Source organism: Bicyclus anynana, chromosome 23 (assembly GCF_947172395.1).
Source record: "Bicyclus anynana chromosome 23, ilBicAnyn1.1, whole genome shotgun sequence".
In the NCBI taxonomy this organism is placed as follows: Eukaryota; Metazoa; Arthropoda; class Insecta; order Lepidoptera; family Nymphalidae; genus Bicyclus; species Bicyclus anynana.
In genome coordinates, this window is record NC_069105.1 from 2,551,524 (window position 1) to 2,573,028 (window position 21,505).

General features: G+C 37.9%; 3 protein-coding genes across 3 annotated transcripts in view; 1 reads left to right on the forward strand and 2 right to left on the reverse strand.

Annotated features, from left to right (window-relative positions):
• Positions 1-2,178: 2,178 nt before the first annotated feature.
• On the reverse strand, positions 2,179-6,723 carry LOC112055291 (centromere/kinetochore protein zw10). The gene is made up of 4 exons (XM_024095320.2): positions 5,073-6,723; positions 4,384-4,587; positions 3,565-3,830; positions 2,179-2,406 (listed from the first exon to the last, which is right to left on the reverse strand). The coding sequence occupies exons 1-4, from the start codon at positions 6,577-6,579 to the stop codon at positions 2,194-2,196; spliced, it is 2,190 nt and encodes a 729-aa protein (XP_023951088.1). The 5' UTR covers positions 6,580-6,723; the 3' UTR covers positions 2,179-2,193.
• Positions 6,724-7,026: 303 nt separating this feature from the next.
• LOC112055292 (uncharacterized) lies at positions 7,027-10,332 on the forward strand. Its single transcript, XM_024095321.2, has 6 exons — positions 7,027-7,356; positions 7,451-7,662; positions 7,917-7,969; positions 8,424-8,522; positions 8,717-8,817; positions 9,425-10,332. The coding sequence occupies exons 1-6, from the start codon at positions 7,298-7,300 to the stop codon at positions 9,522-9,524; spliced, it is 624 nt and encodes a 207-aa protein (XP_023951089.1). The 5' UTR covers positions 7,027-7,297; the 3' UTR covers positions 9,525-10,332.
• Positions 10,333-11,017: 685 nt separating this feature from the next.
• Positions 11,018-21,505, reverse strand: part of LOC112055293 (hemicentin-1) — a 65,744-nt gene continuing 55,256 nt past the window's right edge. The window contains exons 45-56 of the mRNA XM_052888550.1: positions 21,000-21,178; positions 19,825-20,052; positions 19,453-19,615; positions 18,087-18,203; positions 17,113-17,207; positions 16,237-16,362; positions 15,104-15,184; positions 14,587-14,686; positions 13,795-13,905; positions 12,758-13,027; positions 12,115-12,240; positions 11,018-11,174 (exon numbers count right to left, since the gene is read on the reverse strand). Coding sequence (XP_052744510.1) covers positions 12,888-13,027; positions 13,795-13,905; positions 14,587-14,686; positions 15,104-15,184; positions 16,237-16,362; positions 17,113-17,207; positions 18,087-18,203; positions 19,453-19,615; positions 19,825-20,052; positions 21,000-21,178 — 1,340 coding nt within the window. The 3' untranslated portion in view covers positions 11,018-11,174; positions 12,115-12,240; positions 12,758-12,887. The remainder of the gene's footprint in view (positions 11,175-12,114; positions 12,241-12,757; positions 13,028-13,794; positions 13,906-14,586; positions 14,687-15,103; positions 15,185-16,236; positions 16,363-17,112; positions 17,208-18,086; positions 18,204-19,452; positions 19,616-19,824; positions 20,053-20,999; positions 21,179-21,505) is intronic.

Consider the following 21,505-nt stretch of genomic DNA (forward strand, 5'->3'; position numbering starts at 1 on the left):
ATCAGGTTAGATTGTAGTCAAGGGCTAACTTGTAAAGAATAAAAAAAAAAAATAATGACAGACATATGAATAGTGTAACACCTTTTCGGTGACGGAAAATACCTTATGAGATATCCAACCTCCGGAGGGAGACTGGAGAGGTCGGGTTACGTAGGATTTCTACCCACTAAAACCTCCTCAGTGGCCATGTGTTTTTGCGAGACTCCGCGGGATATCCTAGCTCTTTCATGCAATTCCGCTATTTTACACTCGCCGACGAACTTTTTGACACTTTTGATTTGAACTTTATATTTATAATATACAATTTAAATAATGAAGTTGCCTTGAAAACGATCGATGTAGAATGCAGGGGCTTTTTATTTTTAACCGATTTCCAAAAAGGAGAAGGTTCTACATTCGGCTGTATGTATGTTTTTTTCATCAACGACAAAAGCTGCAATAAAAAATAACAGGCAATAAGCACTTAAATAGGTATTACATTTTCGAATAACGCATCGAATTAAGATTTAAGAAACATTAAATAAGCCAATTTTTTTGATTGATTATTTCAAGAATCGTTCATGACCTTGGAAAATTCAAATTGTTAACTAAAGAAAAACCGTTACGTAACGTTCCGATTGAAAATTATTGTCGGGCTCTATTTATCGATATTACTTTCTTTCCTATTTCCGTTCTTCCGCAAATAATTATATTTGCACAAACGCTTTGTGCGCTTATGTAAACTTACCTACTTATTCACTGTACTGAACCTAATGCACGCAATAATCAGTCATGAATCGGACGCTATGTTCTAGCACGTGAGGACTGGGGAATGCTGTTATCTAAGTTGGTAATGATAGCATACAATTTTTCCCTCTTTGACCGACTTTCATGAACGCAGTAGTTCACTAATCAACCTGTAGGTACTCTGTCGGCCATTTTGGAAACAACCACTGCCCCCCTAGCTAAGTGGCACATCGATTCTCTTTCTACGATCGCTAACGATCGCTAAACTAGAAAGATGTGTGGGACTGATATTTGCTATCGACAGGTCACGTGATCTAGATCTGTCATTCCCATACATTTTTCTAGTTTTCGAAGCGTTTGCGATCGTAGAAAGAGAATCGACTGATGATGAATGACTCGATTTTTTTTTCAATTCTATACAAGTTAGCCCTTGACTACAATCTCATGTGATGGTAAGTGATGGAACATTTTAAGATGGAAGCGGACTAACTTGTTAGGAGGAGGATGAAAATCCACACCCCTTTCGGTTTCTACACGGCATCGTACCGGAACACTAAATCGCTTGGCGGTACGTCTTTGCCGGTTGGGTGGTAACTACCCACGGCCTCCATTCCACATGGCGGTAATCTCGTGAGCAAGATCCAAGTATTTTGATACTTTTTCCTTTTCATAAGCTACTTACTATTATTTATTAAAAAAATTCAATATTCGCCATTAAGTTGGAATATCGAACCACTACCAATGAAGAGTCGTCTTTATCACTGAGCTACTGAGGGTAAACCTACATGGAATAGGGGTCCGAAATATATCCCTATCAATTGATAAAAGTTAAGGATTTTATAAAACTTAATTTAATCTGTACTAATATTATAAAGCTGAAGAGTTTGATTGAACGCGCTAATCTCAGGAACTACAAGTCCGATTTGAAAAATTCTTTCAGTGTTAGATAGCCCATTTATCGAGGAAGGCTATAGGCTATATATTATCCCTGTATTCCTACGGGAACGGGAACCACGCGGTTAAAACCGCGCGGCTACAGCTAGCAATCACATATTTTTTATAATGTTCCAAATGTCAAAAACGGTGTCGTCCATTTTGTGACGTCACTAACACACTTGATGTACTAAACTTCAAACTTCAAATTAATATTGTTATCTAATATTTTTGTCAATCGCTCCGTTTGTAAGGGATTTGTTATAGTGACTTCATAAAACAGTTGAAATATAGACCGTCATATGGCCGACAGGCGTTTTGGCTCGTATTGTCAAAAAAATATATAAAAACAAAAATTTTCATCTAATCACGGCTCGAAAAATATGAAAAAAAAAATGTTCAAATCTATATAGTAGATCGTTATTGAACTATTTAAGAAATCGTTATTAAACTATTTAAGAACATTTAAAAAAAAGTGTCAAATAGCCTATTTATAGTGTGCAAAATAAAACACTTAAAGAAAATAAATAAAAATCACTGTATTTCTTTCAATATTTTCAACCTATATTTATCATCGGGGAACCTCATTTTGATGATAAGTCTAATTTCCTCGCACGCGTAGCTCTGAGAGAGACCCTTGTGTTGGCTCCAGAGGTCCACTATCTCTAGCATCTGCGCTTTTAGCAGCTTTGGCATCATTTCAAACTTGCTCCACACATCGATTTTGGATTCGAACTTCATTGGTTCCTGAAAAAAAAATGTTTTTTTTTAATTTTCATAAAAAACATCGATTTTTAAGACGTACAAAACACTTAGGAGGCATATCATGCATTCAAACGATTCTCGTGAGAAGAAATAGACAAATGTCAACCAATAGCAGCGTAATTGGAAATACCGCTCTCTTTCATTGCGTTGGAACTAAAGAGATGGCACTGGTACTACTCCGCCGCCATTGGTCGAAATTATTATTTATTAACCGACTTCAATAAAAAGGAAGAGGTTCTCAATTCGACGCGTATTTTTTTTCGTGTTTGTTACGTCATAACTTCGTCACGTATCAATTAAGTTTGAAAAATATTTTTTGTTTGTTGTTTTGTTTACTTTCAGATTGGTCTCATTTAATTTTCACAAAAATCGGTTGAGTAGTTTTGTGTTAAAATCAAAATAAATGAAATAAGAGAATGAAATTGCCCATATGTAATATCGTTTACGGTCACTATGCTAAGACATGCTAAAAATAGAAAAATAAAATCTTTTTATTAAAAAATATAAATATTTAAATAATTAAAATTGGAATTAACCAAATTCAAAGATGCATGAATTTGGTTAATTTTTGGTCAAAAAGATTTTTGTCCATTTCTCTTCACGAGGTATATCGTTTGGTCGCATGTTAGGCGTGCAGCTTTGGATACTTACCTGTTATCCAAAGCTGCTCTAGTAGGGGTCTACTTAATTTCCTGGGCATAGACAGACGACAGGGCTCCTTAAACCTACACCCTGGTCACTGCTTGGAGTTATTTTTTCTGCCATAAATATAGTTATTCCACGACTTCAAGCAGTCTTGCAAATTCAGCAATGGTGTCCTTAAATCTGACAGTAATCACATACACCAGATCTTCACATATAGATTTAGTGTCAGCAAAGATCCGGCCCAGCATTGACTGACACAGCACTTGGATCAGTGTAGACACTATCAGTTCAAACATACAGGCTGGCAGTATGGTTTGTCATGCTTAATTGAGGTCTTGCTTTCTTTAATTACCAGCCTACCAAAGCAAGAGTCAATTGACATTTTTAGGCGAGCCCATCTTAGATCTTACCATTGCTTTTCGATTATTATCCTATAGGTATGGTTCTAATATTATTACCAATAAACACAAGCCTAAAGAAAACAAGTAAATTTACCTCAAACAGAGTAGCAATTTCAGCTATGGTGTCCTCAAATCTGACAGCAATCATGTACACCAGATCTTCACATATAGGTTTAGTGTCAGCAAAGATCCGGCCCAGCATTGACTGACACAGCGCTTGGATCAGTGTGCAAACTGTCAGTTCATACATGCGGGCTGGCAGTACTGCTTGCCATGCGTTCTTGAGGTCTTGCATCAGGGTTATTGCATAGTTGATACCTCGGTCCAGAGTCTCGTATGAATCGTGGCTCCAGGGTAGTTCTGAAATAGACATTATTGTATATTTTTGTATTACTAACCGCTGCCCCGCGGTTTCACCCGCGTATTTTCTGTTCCTGTGAGAATATGGGGATAAAATAATATAGTCTATGACACTCGAAAATATCATGGCTTTTATAATTTTCAAAATTGGTTCAGTACTGAATGATTTGAAAATTTCTTACACTGTTGGACAGCTTACACTATCCCCGAATGCTATATAGGCTATATTTTAGCCTGCATTCCTACAGGAATGGGAACCCCCTTTTGTAGCTTCTTAACAGTTTAAGTATCAAGCGATTTAGTGTTCTGGTAAGATGTTGTGTGGAAACCAAAAGGGGTGTGGATTTTCATCCTCCTCCTAACAAGTTAGCCTGTTTCCATCTTAGATTGCATCATCAGTTACCATCAGGTGAGATTGTAGTCAAGGGCTAACTTGTAGAGAATAAAAAAAAACAGTGAAATAATTGTTCAAATCAGTTCATTAGTTTCAGAACCTATGCAATGCAAACAAACAATCAAATCTTTCTTCTTTATAATTAGTATAGATATTTACCATTAGCTTCAATCTTCTGTATAATAACATTCTTCTGCGCCTGCAAGAACAGTGATATCTTCTCCAAGCCCAGCACCCTCAGATCCTGTATGCACTCCAGCAGTGTGGTGTTGAGCAGCTCAGCCAGCGGCGGTGGCATGCTGTTCCTCCACGGTGGCCCCAGCAGACTGTGCGCCAGGTAGAAGCAGTTGTTGAAGAATAATGCTGAAAATGATGATACTGTCACAATTCATGACATATATTAAACTAAATAAAATTTACTTATACTACAGGTTTTCTGGATGAGTACTGTTTACCAACAAAGAAATTAGAAATGAAGGTAGAAAACACTTGTCATTTCATAACTTGGTTTGTTTATAAAATATATGTATGGTTTGTTTATAAAATATATTAGCCATTTTTTTCTAAAAAAAATTCCAAATTGTTCTTTGCTTATTAATAAAATTTATATTTATTATAATTATTATTAGGTATGACTAGTGCTTTCTACCTTCATTTTTAAATTTGTTTGTCTGTAAACAGTACTCATCAAGAAAGGCTGTAGTATAGGTTGGTTGTTTGAGGTTACTACACAATTAAAGAGCTTCTTAATGATAAAAGCTCTAGGAGGCCATTGGATCAGCTTCCATCTTCACACTGGACGTAACACTATAAGAAATAATAATAGCAGTAAAAATATAAGTTCTCACCAATATCCAATGGACAGTGTTCCAAATTTATTTTAAATTTCTTAGGTATGATACATTGGTACATAACTGCTATATCCTTTATGTACATAACCAATTGGTTATTATATTTCTGGGGCAGTTTTATACTCTCTTCTAAATGCTCGACTATCATGGACATGATTCTTTTGACATTTTGGGAAATAACACATCTCGGCATAAACAGTGGGTTGTTTAGGTCGTAAACTACCTCTTTCTGTGTCACATCGAATAAAGACTCATTTTGCATCTCTAAGTTCGTTCCAACTATAATAGTACCGTATGACAAACTTTCATTTAGTAAATTGCGAACGTCAGAGAGTAATTTGTCGCATTTTTTGTTGTACAACACACACTCTGTGTCATTTATGTAACCGTTGAGGGGAGATTTGTCTGTATCGACAAATTTTAGCTCTATCAAAAATTTATTGAAAGAATCCAATTCTATGACTATGTTTTTGTAGTTCTCATAAGTACCCTCGCATGAAGGCAAGTTATTTCTGATGCAATCTTCAATTATTTTATTGAAAAATTTATCCTGAATATTATCAGCGAACACTTGTATGAATGTTTTTTCAGCTACCAACTGAGTACCCAATGTTGATTGTAAGAATTCAAAAACTGCTGTTAAATTCATGAATATAGTTTGAAAGTTTGGTTTCTTTGTCTCGTTTAAATTTATTTTAATATTAAAGACTAATGCTCCTATGTAATCTTCTGTGAAAATTTCACAATTATGTTGTATGATGTCATGTAGAAGTTTGTCTATGAAGAAATGGGAAAATAGGGCTAGTTCTGCGTTCATTCTCTCTATGACATACAGAGACTTGAGTATCTTCTGTAACAGACTCGGATCACTTTGCTGTACCGACAGAGAGTATGTGAGGAAGTTGCCACCTTTTTTTTGAGACCACGTAAATATGTCCTCCATTTCTATGCTCAACTCTGCCGTGTATAGCGCAAGTTGGCTTTCAGCTTGAGAGTTCAGATTAGCTAACGCTTTAGTTCCGTTTCCTTCGAATTTCATTGAACGTAATTTGTTTTTTAACTCATTAACGCTTACCATGGCTTCAGTGTAATTGTATCTCCCGAATTCATGATTCGCCTTATCCAATATTATTTTGCCTTCGACAACAGTGCATAGATCGTGGAAACTGTTCAATGATTTATCTAATTTCTTACAATTGTTTTCGAATTCTTCTATAACTTCTTTTTTCTCGGATTTTTTGTCTAAAAACTTTACATCTTCTTGGAATTTAGTGAAGTCCGATAATATGTTCGATTTACGATTTTTGTAATTCAATTGCTCTAAACTCTTCGTTGGTGTGAAATTGAAATATGTATCGATGAAATTCTGGTGTAAAGACCATGATAACATTTGCACCCTTTCTGTAAGATCCTTTAATCTTGGTAAAAGTTCGTCTCGACATTTTATAAGATCGTTTGTTGTAGCTTTATCCGCCTCTTGCGAAACTTCATTTGCTAAACTCATAGTTAAAAACAAAATAAACTTTAAATGTTAACAATTCGAAATAAAGATGGATAAATAAATAAAACAAAACAAAAGATAAATTAAAACGATCGGATTTCAAAAATTTAAATTCAAAATTTCAAATATTCTGACAATCGCACCGACCAGACCACTGTTGACATTATCTTGACAGATTTTTTTTTAATAACTGGTTACACGGCTCTGGATTCTAGCATTTTTGAGACCAAGACAATAAAGTGTAAAAATATGGCGATTGAGGGTGGAACTTTGACTATTGGTCTGAGGGGTGGGACATTATTTCTCATAAATAATAAGCAGAGGAAAATAAAGGATGGTTGAGGTTCTGAACTCTTGAAACCTACTATCTTGAGTCACCGTACGCCTAAACATAGTTGGCTGCCGATGCTTACTTGACGGCATGTCCAGACTACTAGGTATGAATGAGGAAGTTCTGGCTGTCACAGATTTTGAATTGAAATTGAATTGAAAATCTACACATACGACATTTAAACTTTGGTGTTTGGTCGAAGCTTTTAAACGATCAACCCAAAGAAAGGTCATGGAAAAGGAAGTGAAAATGTGATCGGTTGCTAGGGATCGTATAATCAATTTATTAATTCTCAAGGACAAATATTTGGTCAGGTCAATGTATTTAGCATTTTTTGTTGAAATCAGGTTAAGTTCTACGTTAGTGAGGACATTCTTCTAACTATAAACAATGAATGATACAGAGATTGAAAATTTAAAAACTGAACTGGAACACGAAAAAACTTGCAGGTAGATTAAAAATAGTGTTGTTCTTGTGTGAATAGAAGTTATAGTTATTTTAATTCGTATTATTTTTTCCATATCCTGTCTTTCAAAATTCTAGGGAATCAGCAGCATGGCAAAATGGTGAACTAGAGAAACAAATAGTCTACATACAAGACGAACTGCGTAAGACAGATCATCCTTGGGATTCAGACATTGATTTGCAAAAGGAAAGCCTGAGACATAAACAGCTGCTTGAAGCGATTGATACTTTGAAGGAACAGTTACCAATATTGAAAGACAAAATTAAGGGGGCGAAGATTTGTGGACCAGGTAAGGGATTATCTATTTATAATTATTTTTATTGAACCCTTACTATCTCATCAGAAAACTATGCTTAAATAATTGGCGCCATCTAGCGAAATTAAGCCCGATTAGTAAACATCGGCATCGAATCGGTAAACATTTTTATATGAGGAATAAGTTACTTAAATAATACACGTAATTTGTTTCTACTATTATACTTTTTGTAAATTAGTCTCTTTTTATGTAGGGATATGTTATTATAAAAGCGTTTTGTTTTACAGACTGCAAATTAAAGCATGATGATCTCAACATAAACTTGGACATCCTTACTCCAGTAAGATTGAACATTTTAAGTAGTATTGTACACTAATAGGCTTTTTAATATGGTCTTTATTTGTTTATTGTATTTTTAAACCATTTATTTTATTAAACCAATTATTATGTAAATCATCGGCTCATTGCTGAGCTCGAGTCTCCTCTAAGAATGAGACGGGAGGCTAATAGTCCATCACGCTGGCCCAATGCGGATTTGCAGACTTCACACACACAGAGAATTTAGAAAATTCTCTGGTATGCTGGTTTCCTCACGATGTTTTTACTTCACCGTTTGAGACACGTGATATTTAATTTCTTAAAATGCACACAACTGAAAAGTTGGAGGTGCATGCGCCCACACCCTCCGGTATCGGAGGCATGAGGTCATATCCACTGGGCTATTAAGTCTCTTGTAAATAATGTCTAATAAACAGTACATAGATTAAGCTTTTTAAACCTACTTATATTTTCAGGCTGAATTGTTGCGTACTGTTAAACGTTTTGAGAGGCTCAAAACGGATCTCATAAGTACGTTACGGAGTAAGGAATGGCGTTTAGATTCAGAATCTAAGGTTCGTAGAGCTTTTCGTTATTTGCCGTACAGGGCTTTTAGTTATAATATTTAAAAATGTAACGGTTTCTAACTGGACTCACGGCTTTGGGTTCTAGCCTTTTTGAGCATGATAATTATTGTAAGGATTAATATCCAACACTTTATATTTACATTTCGATGCCTGATTGTATCTATTTTGTGTTTTATTTTTAGTTGTTCGTAAGAGTGAACGATCAAAGGACGTATTTGCAGAATGAACTTTTGATTTGCCAGAACAACATCATGCGTCTTCAGAGGAATGGGTCCTATTGGCAGTATGTTATTTATTACATTTTTGATTATATTAAAAACTAGCGGACGCACGCGTTTTCGTCCGCCCTTAGACCTCTTTAATCCAGCGCTTACAGTAGTATCGCTGTAAAAATGGAGTAACTTCTCCCGTTTTCCCAACTTTTACCTTCACTGCGCTGCTCCTATTGATCGCAGTGTGATAAAAAGTATTATAACCTGCCCAGGAGTATGAAGAATAATTGTACCAAGTTTCGTTAAAATCCTTCGAGTAGTTTTTGTTTTTATAACGAAAAGACAGACAAACAAACATTTTACTGATTGCATTTTTGGCATCAGTTTCGATCACTAATCACCCCCTGATAGTTATTTCGAAAATATATTTCATGTACAGAATTGACCTCTTTACAGACTTATTATAAGCTTTTAGCAGATTTTAATGCGATTAATGGACTGTATAGTTATCGATCTTTGCCTATTCTGAAATTATTTTAGTCTTTACTTATTGAAGCTGTTATGAATCAAAATGTTGCATTAAACAATATGGTTTCAATTCAAGTTTTCTTATCATTCGCAGTCTAGTCTCAAAGCAGGTATTTAATAATATTTACTTATTAAAATATTTAATTACAGGCACGTCCCTCGCAAGAACGACGAGAGAGTCTTGGATCCAAAGCGAGGTCCGATACGGAAGATATTTGGCAACGAGCGATTACCCCCAATTATCACTTAAATAATTAAGAACTCAGAATTGATAATATATTCGTAATTTCGTATTTTAAGTAGAAATAAGTACCTACGGGCAAAATATGCTGTACAAAAAAGATTGGAGTGTCTACTTTACAGACTATTATAGTCTTTGATATAGTAGATGTACGAAGTGACGACGGAAATAAAAAAAAATCAAAAAAGGTACATATAAATTAGAGCAATTATGTAGACACTCCGTATATAGTTGTTGGATTAAGTAGTAATGGACAAGTACAAAAAGTTAGGCGTGTGTATTTTACAGTCTGTTATAGTCATTGGCATATTTAGTGTGTGATTGTTATAAATACATAACAATTAAAACTCAGAGAGTCAGAGATGTAGGTAGGTATGGGCAAAGTCGTTTGTACGTTTGGAATGTCTACTTTACAGTCCATTATTAATTCTTTGGTATAGAAAGACCGACGTGTATTCAAATAAAAAATCATTAGATTTTATTCTCAAATTACACATTGTCACTTCTTCCTCGTGCAATAAATGTAGTCTAAATTAAGAGTTATCATTAGTAGGTATAATAGAACAAAATACGTTTAAGTTCTTATTTAGAGTTTCTTTAGCATGTAAGACAAATTAAGTACTTCAAAGGTAAATAGATGATGGTAAAAATAGATAGTTAGAGACAAATTTTGTTCGTTTTATTAAATGTATGAATATGAATGATCTCAGCACTTTTAAAAATACGGTAAGTGTAATCAACTTATTACTAATTGTTATTATTTATGCTAATTATTGAAATACTAGTAATTAATTAATAAATTAATTAAAATCTACAAGCATTATTTTTACCCGACTGCCAAGAAGGGTTATAATTATTAAAGTTACCACAATTATACCTACCTGCTCTATTAATAAACTCGTATTTATATACCTATTCTATTAAGTATTAACCCTTTAAGTGGTTAATAGAAATAGTCATAGTCATAGTCATATAAACTTAACATATAATACTTTCTTAAAGGTATTAGCAAACTTCAAATCTATACTTATCCTAAATAAAGCAACCAATCAACCAATTTATAATTGAAACTCAGATAAATCAATAATAGGCAGATAGAGCGTACGAAACACGACGGTGTCGTAGCCTCTCCAAATACAAAATTCAAAACGAATACATTCTCGAGTCAGTACGACACGAAGCGCCGCATCATTAACTTTCATTATTATTCAAGAAAATCGACGTCTTTTTTTAAAAATATTTTAAAAAGTAAATAAATAAGATGGAGTATTTTATATTGGTAATTATTGATTTACGTAATTATATTAATTTACGTAATTGTTAAATTTTGAAATACAAATTATGAAAAAAGTTTCTATATGCGGATATCAAGGAGACGCGGGACGTTTGGTGTTTTTATGGGTTTCACCGGATTCACCACGCTGCTTGTAAAGACTCGCTCTGTATCGTCTTTACTCTGTGAAATATACATATTATACGGTAAAATAAAATAACTATTTTCTGCCAATATTATTTATTACAATAAATTAAGATTTGTCGGTAGCTATATAATTATCTAATATTCGGTACGTGCATACCCCGTCTCAGATTCAAAGGAAGCGCTGGGATAGTCTTCCACCTCAGTGTCTTCATAGGAGTTGGGCTCTCTGTACATCGAAGCTGGAATAAATAGGTAATTTGTTTAGAAGCGTTAGTGTTTGCAGAAAGAGATCTGTGTATATACCTACTACTCGTAAATTTATTTAAATCCGATCGATTTATTACCCACGATCTATACTTGTTTCATTGGGGGCAAATTAAAGCTAAATTAAAGGTTGTAACAGACTTTTTTCTTAAAGAAGAACTATCAAGATTTTGTTAGATATGTCGGAGAATTGGAATAATTTAGCGCCATCTAACGTTAGAGTAACCAAATTAAATTCGCAAGAATTTTTGGAACCCGCATTAATTAGATAAATATTTTTTTTGTTTCGCTTCCTTGTCTACAAATTTAACATAGACAGAGAATACAGTAAAAGTGTTCAAAACAGCCAATAAAAACACCTGAAGTTGAATTCATATCCGGTGTAATCTGTCAATGTCATGTAATATTGTCAATATGACACAAGTAAAAAGAAACATTAAATCGTAGACAGAGAAGCATTAAACAAAAAAAAACCTTAAAGATTTTAAATCCTTGATTGTAATGATAAAAATAATTTGTTCTGCTTAGTTGACACTCGGAATAAAGGCAAGGACATGTCCTTTAAATCGTAATTCACACACATATAATTTTAGCACAATCAAACGTTGATTCTGTAGACGCAGTTTTTATGAACACGTTAGATATTGGTCTGATAAAATGGTGTTAGAAAATAAAATAAATAGATAGGTTACATAACCCATACATTGGGTGTTTACTGTCAACGGTGCGATGACAGTGCGGCGACTGAGCTCAGGTTTGCTAATTAGCATAGTTTTAAAGTTCCACTTGCGGTCCGCGTATAACTTGTCTACCTCGTTTTTCTTCTAACATCATTGGTCTGTGTATACTGTTGTCAGAGTATCCTCTAGCGAGGCAGGTCCCTATATAACTCGTCTGAGGTTAGGATGTACTCACGCGGCACGCAGCGGCGCCGGTCGGCGTGCAGGCGCGTGTGTGCGGGGCACGCACACACGTATCCGCCCGCCACGTTGACGCACGCGTACTCGCAGCCGTGCGTCAGCGTCGTGCATTCGTTTATGTCTGGAAACAAGATCATTTAGTACGAATTAAAAAAATATATTGGTAACTCCAAGAGTCTATTATAATAAAACTGTAACAGGTCCAATTCTGTACATTCAAGATATTTTGTAATTTTTAGATGGAGGGTATTACATAGACAAAAGCAATAACATAATCGACTAGCTGACGCCGCGCGCTTTCACCCGCGTGATTCCTGTTCTCGTAGGAATACGGGGATAATATATAGCCTATAGCCTTCCTCGATAAATGGGCTATCTAACACTGAAAGAATTTTTCAAATCGGACCAGTATTTCCGGAGATTACCGCGTTCAATCAAACAAACAAACAAACAAACTCTTCAGCTTTATAATATTAGTATAGATACCAAAGTCTAAAAAATCCAAAAAATAGTGCAATTCAAGATTTTCCAAAATTCCTTAAAAAATAACTCCTTTTTAAGGAGTTATTTTTTTTCAATATATGTCAGGTGGCACTGGTTGCTGTCCACCAGGCACTAACTGACACATCAACACTCACCCAGACACCGCTGTCCGGCGCCCAACGACGCGTACCCCTCGGGGCACGAGCACACGTACCCGCCCGGCGCGTTGGCGCACGCCTGCGTCAGGTGGCACTGGTTGCTGTCCACCAGGCACTAACTGACACATCAACACTCACCCAGACACCGCTGTCCGGCGCCCAACGACGCGTACCCCTCGGGGCACGAGCACACGTACCCGCCCGGCGCGTTGGCGCATGCCTGCGTCAGGTGGCACTGGTTGCTGTCCACCAGGCACTCGTCGACATCTGACAGGAAGAACGTTCACATTTATGACTAGCAGATACCCGCGGTTTCACTCGCGCAGTTTCCGTTCCCGTGGTAATACGGAGATACAATATAGCTAATCCTAACAAACAACAGGGGGGACGAGATAAACTCACACATCGAAAATATTTAACACCAATTAATGTATCCTGTGTCTATATACACAACTTTAAAGGAGATGGTCCAAAATTGTATGGAGCCCAGGATCAGTCTATGTGTGGCGGGAATAAAAGAAAATAAAATCTTCAACTATTTTCGAATATACAAATCTACGAATTTACTTTAATTCTTTCGAAATAATATTCGTTCTCTGTCAAGGAATGCAACACTAATATGGGTAACAATGACGGATTGATTTCGTTTTCAACGCAAAAGTCGTTTTGACGTTTGCTGTCATTTGTCATGTCATAGTTGCTTTCAGGCCGTCATTTTGTTATAACTCAAAAGCTTGGGTTTTAATTTTATTTATTTCTTTTTATTTAGTTAGATTTATTCACTTTTTTACATTTTAACAAAATCCTTGTATTTTTTAAATTTTAATAATACAGGGTACAAGAGTGGGCCTGAAATGGACTATCTCCTTTAAATAGTAATGCACACTCGTGTAATTTTAACACAATGAAACATAGATTCTATAGACGCAGTTTGTATAAACACGTTAGATCGTGATCATATACATTTGACAGAGGGGTAACGTCTAGCGAGACAGGTCCTATGGTAATTGGTCTGAGGTTGATAATGATGAGACCTTCGCACGAGTCGTTCTTCGCATCGTGCCTGTAGCCCGCGCCGCACCGCCCGCGCTCGCTGCCGTCCAAGTTTACCGTCGCGTTCACCCTGTACACCGGCTGCATCACCTCTGAAATACAATTTAATACATTTCATGGGTTTTATTCACCCTAACGTGATGTGTTTATTCGCCCTAACGTGATGTGTTTAATCACCCTAACGTGATGTGTTTATTCACCCTAACGTGATGTGTTAATTCGCCCTAACGTGATGTGTTTAATCACCCTAACGTGATGTGTTTATTCACGCTAACGTGATGTGTTTATTCACCCTAACGTGATGTGTTTTATTCACCCTAACATGTTGTGCTTATTCATCATAACGTGATATCACCCTAGTTTGATGTCACTCTAACCTGATGTGTTTATTCACAGTAAAGTTTTTTTTACCCTAACGTGATGTGATTTTCAACCTAATGTGATGTCACCCTAACGTGTTGTGTTTTATTCACCCTAACATGTAGTGTTTGTTCACACTAATGCGATATCACCCTAGCGTGATGGTTTTTATTCACCTAACGTGATGTGTTTTTAATTCACCCTAACGTGATGTCACCCTAACGTAATGGGTTATATTCATTTATAACGGTCGCGTGCTTAACATGTTAAAAGAAACCTTTCTAGTACTAAGACTCTAAACTAAACTGCAGGTAAAGAGACATGCTATAGGGGTTTCCTCGTTGATTATTAAACCCTAAAAAGGGTCAAATATAAGTTATATAGCGTTTAATATATTAAATTAAAACTTTTACGACTGGGAATGTAGAAATCGTCCTCCGTTTTCGCTGATCGTAACACATTTAATGTGCTTGAAGTCATCTCGATCGTCGCCTCAGGAATATACTCCGTGTCCTGTAACATGATATTTTGTTTGTTTTTATTATTTACAAGTTAGCCCTTGACTACAATCTCACCTGATGGTAAGTGATGATGCAGTCTAAGATGGAAGCGGGCTAACTTGTTAGGAGGAGGATCGACCCCCCACTAGGTGGATCGAGGACATCAAGCGCGTTGCCGGGAGCCGCGGCATGCTGGCGGCTCGAGACTTGCGTTTGGAAGTACATGCAAGAAGACTATGTCTAGCAGTACTGTAGACGTCCATCGGCTGCTGGTGGTGATGATGATGATGATGATGATGGTGATGGTGATGGTGATGGTTATGGTGATGGTGATGGTGATGATAATGATGGTGATGATGATGATGGTGATGATGATGATGATGATAATAATGATGATGAAGATAAGGCCGCGGTATGGCCGTATCTTTACCGTTTCATTAGTAACGTCCTCGTGCGTTTGTTGCGAACGTCTATTGTCCCGACACCGTGGTGAGCCGGGACACTTTCTTATCTGTTTGAACAAATAGAGTTTAGCTGTGAAATTATGAGAAAGAATCAAATAGGAAACTTAAGCTAACTTATCCTAAAAATTCTTTGAACAGTGCCAGTGATGACCTACGGATTTTAGACTTGGTTACTAACTATGGGCCTTGTTAGAAGGCTCAGAGTCACTCAGCGTTCGATGGAGCTATGCTTGGAGTTTCTCTGCGTGATCGAATCAGAAATGGCGACCTCGCACCGTAAAGCGCAGTGTTGGTCGACCCCTCACTTGGTGGACCGAGGATATCAAGCGGGTTGCAGGGAGCCGCTGGATGCTGGCGGCTCGAGACCGATGTGCTTGGAGGTCCATGCAAGAGGCCTATGTCCAGCAGTGGACGTCAATCAGCTGATAATGATGATGATGATAGTCCTAATAACTATACAAATCATGCCCACGTGGAATGGTGGCAAGAATACAGCTGCTGTGGCTACATTTCCGAGTTAGACAGCCAGGTTGATAAATTGAAAAAAAAAATTTGCTATATTTGTTAATACTCGTAAATGAAGAAGTTATGAGGTAACAAACATAAATAAAACAAACGCGTCATATAGGGAACCTCTTTTTTAAGTCGGTTAAAAAATAATGAGCCAGCCATTTCACCAGTCGAGGCAACTAGCCACGTTGAAATAATACGGATTTTTTTGGCACTGCACTTCTCTGTGAATAACTGAGACTTTTTATCTATAGGTACTGTAATTGGACTACCGATGACCATCCGATGACTCAAGCAATTTGAACGTATAGCCGTTTGACAAGTGCGATTTCTTCTGTCAAATTCAATCGTTTGCGTTAGATAAAACGGTCTCTGAGGGCCTAGTGGCAGTTTGATACTGTGACGATTACGTTAACGTAAACGCGAATTTCTAAAGAAGAATTGAAACAGCGCCATCTAGTGGCACTACTGTACAACTGTTTCAATTCCATATAAATTCGCGTTTACGTTCACGCGATAGTAACAGTATGAAAACATCGAAAACTCCCACTAGGCACTAATAACTAGCAGTTAAAGGTATATAGTTTACCTGCACGTTATCCCCCCCACACGGCGCCTCCCCCCGACAGCGCCGCGTGCGCGCCTGCGTGCCCGCGCCGCACGACACCGAGCAGCGCGACCATTGCGACCAGCTCGACCATCTCGATTCTTCTTCCTATCAAATCCATTCTAATATTATAAATACAAAACTAAGTCTGTGTGTCTAGTAAGACAGTCTAAGTTTTCACCAGAAACTGCTGAAGCGATGTATATGAATTTTGGTATAGTCATAATTAGCCAGCCTTGGAGCTAGTGGTGTAGTGTGCCTTGGATCAAAATTAGTTGAGGGGCCCAAGAGACGAGCAAATCTCGAAAAATCTCTTTAATTTTGCTTTATTAGGTACCCCTAACTCTTTCACCATAAAGTTTTTTTTTTGGGAAGCACTTTTTTGGCTTTCTTAAAGGGCTCTTTGCTAATTTTGGCTTTCGTAAAGGGCTCGTATCATCCGTATCATTGATACGGCTGATTTTTATCCCAGAAAGGCCATGGTTCCTGCGGTTATAGAGATAAATTAGGACCTTAGATCAAAATATAAGCTACTTTTATTGCAAAAATATAAATGAAACAGGGGTTGGAAGTAAGTAGGAAAGTCCTTTAGGATTATAAAGGTTGTATAGTTATTAAATTATGTTAACGGTAATTGGTACATTGCATCCTTTTATTTAGCACGTTCAGTGTCCACACAAAGGCATCTTACCACCATACAAAACTCAATAGGTTAATAGAAAAAAATCCACAAGTAGGTACTATGAGCCCAAATTGGGCTCACAGACTTATGCGGAAAAACTGGCGTGAGCTCACTTTGGGTTCACTGGATTGAGAACGCGTTATTGGAAATGGGGTTATAAAGGAGATATAACTGACCTCACACGGCGGCATGTTACATTTCCTCTTCTCTTTGCTCTGCCCTTTGCATGAAGACTCGTCAAGTATCCATTTGTCAGGCTGACTGTTCTTGTCTGAACACAACAAGGGAAACAACAATCTTTTATTGTAGTGCCTTTGATGCCTGTAATACGGTAGTGGACTCATATCAAATTTAATATAAACAATTGTTGGAAATAACAGTCTGAGACGCATATGCGTCGCTTGATTTAGTGTTGGCTCGTGCCGACGCTAGGTCGCGCGACTTGTTTCGTAAAGAGTAGGGCTTTAAAGAGGGGTAGCGATCTGCGAACTACGAAGACCATTTAAAAAAAAGTGTCATCTAGCCTATTGTGTTATTCTGTAACGATGTTCTGTATAGGTCGCGAGTGGGAATTTCAAAATCACCTCTGTTTCGCATTCTATAGTATCGTGTTAAACAGAGAGAGGTAGAGGCAAATTCGAAACTGGCAATACTGGTCAAGTAACTGTAGCTGTTGCTGTTGAAATAGGCTAATGCTCTCCACCCGGCTTAATTGTAGTCAACCGCGAGCCTATCTACACTAATATTATAAAGATGAACTGAAGAGTTTGTTTGTTTGCTTGGACTTTTTTTTTTATTCTTTACAAGTTAGCCCTTGACTACAATCTCACCTGATGGTAAGTGATGATGCAGTCTAAGATGGAAGCGGGCTAACTTGTTCGGAGGAGGATGAAAATCCACACCCCTTTCGGTTTCTACACGGCATCGTAACGGAACGCTAAATCGCTTGGCGGTACGTCTTTGCCGCTACTACACGCGCTAATCTTAGGAAGTACTAGTCCGATTTGAAAAATTATTTCAGTGTTAGCTAGCCCATTTATCGAGAAAGGCTATAGTCTATATATTATCCCCGTATTCCTATGGGAACGGGAACCACGCGGCGTCAGCTATTGTTGCATTAAAAAATTGGCTGACAATGTTGATTTCTCACCTATAGTCTGATCATCATCAACGATGTACTGGCACGTTCTCGCGCGCTGCTGGTAGCCCGCGCCACACGTCGCGTTGCAATAACTCCATGTGGACCAAGCGCTCCATTTGCCCGGCACTGGAGATAGAAAGAGAATATCTTAGAATTCCATGGAGTCACTTGAAACCGAGTCCATCGTGTGACAGAAAATCACTGAACAGAGCCCCAAAAATGTGAATTGGGGCGCCTTTTGATGCTTCAATTTTGTGTTGTTCTCCGTCGCTGGGTAGAAAGAATTGGTGGTTTGTTAGATATGTAAATGATGTGTACACAATTTGGTGCCAATGAGCAGTGCCGACAATATTTTCCGCCACACAGATGTACTGTTCAGCGTCACGGACAATAACACGCCACAGCTAACCAGACTGTTGCCAAACATGTACTGTATATTGGGCAGATTGTTGCCCAACACGCGCTGAATATTGGGCAGATTGCTGCTCAGTTGTTGGATATCTTGGGGATGTATACACAATCTGATACCTTGTACAAAGACATTGTACCAACGAGTGCCCACACTGTTTTCCGTCACACAAGTGTACTGTCCAGCATTACCAACAGCAGCATTAGACTGTTGTCAAACACGTACTGTATGTTGGGCAGACTGTTGCCCAACACGCGCGGAATATTGGGCAGATTGCTGCTTATTTGTTGGATATCTTAGGGATGTATACACAATCTGGTACCTTGTACAGCGACATTGTACCGCCGATGCGCAGTGCCCACACTGTTCTCTGCCACACAGATGTACTGTCCATCGTCACCCATAGTAACCACTCCACAACTCACCAGATAGTTGCTAAACACACACTATGTTGGGCAGATTGTTCCCAACACGCGCGGAATATTGGGCAGATTGCTGCTCAGTTGTTGAATATCTTGGGTATACACAATCGGGTACCTTGTACAGCGACATTGTACCGCCGATGCGCAGTGCCGATACTGTTCTCCGTCACACAAGTGTATTGTCCAGCATCATCAACATTAACACTAGACTGTTGCCAAACACGTACTGTATGTTGGGCAGACTGTTGCCCAACACGCGCGGAATATTGGGCAGATTGCTGCTTATTTGTTGGATATCTTAGGGATGTATACACAATCTGGTACCTTGTACAGCGACATTGTACCGCCGATGCGCAGTGGCGACACTGTTCTCCGCCGCACAGATGTATTGACCAGCGTCACCGACAGTGACACCTCGCAGCCCCACCAGATTTTTGCCAAACAAATACTGTATATTGGGCAGATTGTTGCTCAACACGCGCGGAATATTGGGCAGCTTTCTCCCCATTTGTTGGATATCTTATAGAAGTACACAATCTGGTACCTTGTACAGCGACATTGTATCGTCGATGCGCAGTGCCCACACTGTTCTCTGCCACACAGATGTACTGTCCAGCGTCATTGACATTGACGCTCCACAGTCCCACCAGACTATTGCCGAACACACGCTGAATATTGGGCAGATTGCTGCTCAGTTGTTGGATATCCTGAGAATTATAGTAAAATTGTACAAATCGACGTCCACACAACAAATGCATGTTACCTATTAGGTGGCAGGGCTGGCGAAATGCCATGGTCTCAAAACTCGAACGGTATCCTACCACACGGTTCTGAATATCATGCAGACGAAGTTACAAAAAAAGAACACAACAAAAATAAATATAAAGGTGGCCTTATCTCTGAAATAAATCTTTACCTTAAACCAAGTGATCTTCGGTTGAGGATGTCCATCGACTTCACACTTCAATACAAGACTTCTTCTCAAAGGTACGACATAGTATTCTGAGGTATCATTGCCAACATTGCCCATTATAGAGGGAGGTTTCTCTATGGTCACTTCGTAGACCAGTTCTGTCGTACCAACTTTGTTGGACATAATGCAGGAGTATTTACCACTGTCAGATACTTTTGGGTCGGGTATCATCTGAAGTAAGAAATGAAAAAGTTGTTGTTGAGAAAAAACCGGAGATTATAAATACTGTTGAAATATATGGGAACTTGCGGAACAAAACCAAAATGACCAAGGTAACTAATCCAGGGCGACATTAAGGGTAAAGGGGGCTTAAGGGGAGCGAAAGGAAAAGAACATCCTGGATAAAAAACCTACACTAGTAGTTTAATTAAAGTTTTTGTTCACTATTCAGGTTGCCAAAATGTTCACGGAATTTCATAGAAGAGCTCTTTAAGAAACAGAAGATCCTCTAACAAAATAACCTTATTTATTTTTAAATATTGGATAGAAGCAGGCGTTACTTTGCGAAACCGGAGCATCCTCAGGAGATGTTGACTCTACAACGTGCAATTGCAACTGCACGTTGTAGAGTCAACATCTCCTGAGGATGCACCGGTTTCGGGGTGAAACGTACGTAGAGAGTATTTTGTCGGACCTGGGTGACGTTGTCGCATGGGTTCGCCGAATTTTCGCGGATGATAGCAAAATAAATAAATCATTATATAATCTTATTTATTTTAAAATCGTGATTACAATAAAACATTATTTCCCGATTGAATAAGAAGACTTAGGTATGGTAGATCATCTTCATCAACATGATCAACTAATGGAGTCTATAGTTGGACATAGACCTCTTGTAAAATTTACGAATCCGACAGTCTTGAGCCCTAAGCATCCGAGTAATGTCACCTGTAAACCCGAGTTAATGTGATCGATCCATCTAGTCAAATTTCCAGCACCACGATCGGCTCCTGGAATTAACCCCTCGCATTGCCACTTCAGGAAATCTCTGAATCTCTTTTACGTTATTTGCGAGTGTAAAATTGGCTAAACGCAGGTGAATCATATAACATGGAAGCCGAACAAGCTATCCTGCTCCAACAAGACAGTCATTCTGGGTGATGTTCCAATATACATACCAAAGTATAGTTATCATTCAGCAAATGAATTCTGTCAGACTCGCAGATCTCAGTGTAGGGGTGTTTGATCCACATCACGAATGGGGTTGGTCGACCCTCTGCAGGACACGTGAGAATCAAAGCCGTGCCTAGCAGAGCGTTCGCTTGCTTTATGTTATCTTTTTGTAGTGGGGGAGGAACTGAAAATAGTTTAGACGTTCATAGAGACACTATTTTACGTGTACTTTTTAGTGGTAAGGAGCATTTTGACCTCGTAATAAAACTTTATTGATGGCAGTACTGGGTCTTTTTAACGCTGTAACTTTTGTTTTGTGTGATTCCGAATTAAGTTTAGTATACTATGTAGCCCCATATTAATAACATATCTTGGATATAATCATCTCTTTTAATTACTAAATCAAGCTTATGTTTGAGATGTTTCCGACACAGAAGCCGCGCCCTGGTTACTTATACCTTAGAAGAATTTATTTTGGGTTCTTATATTTTCAAAGTTCAATAAATTCTTG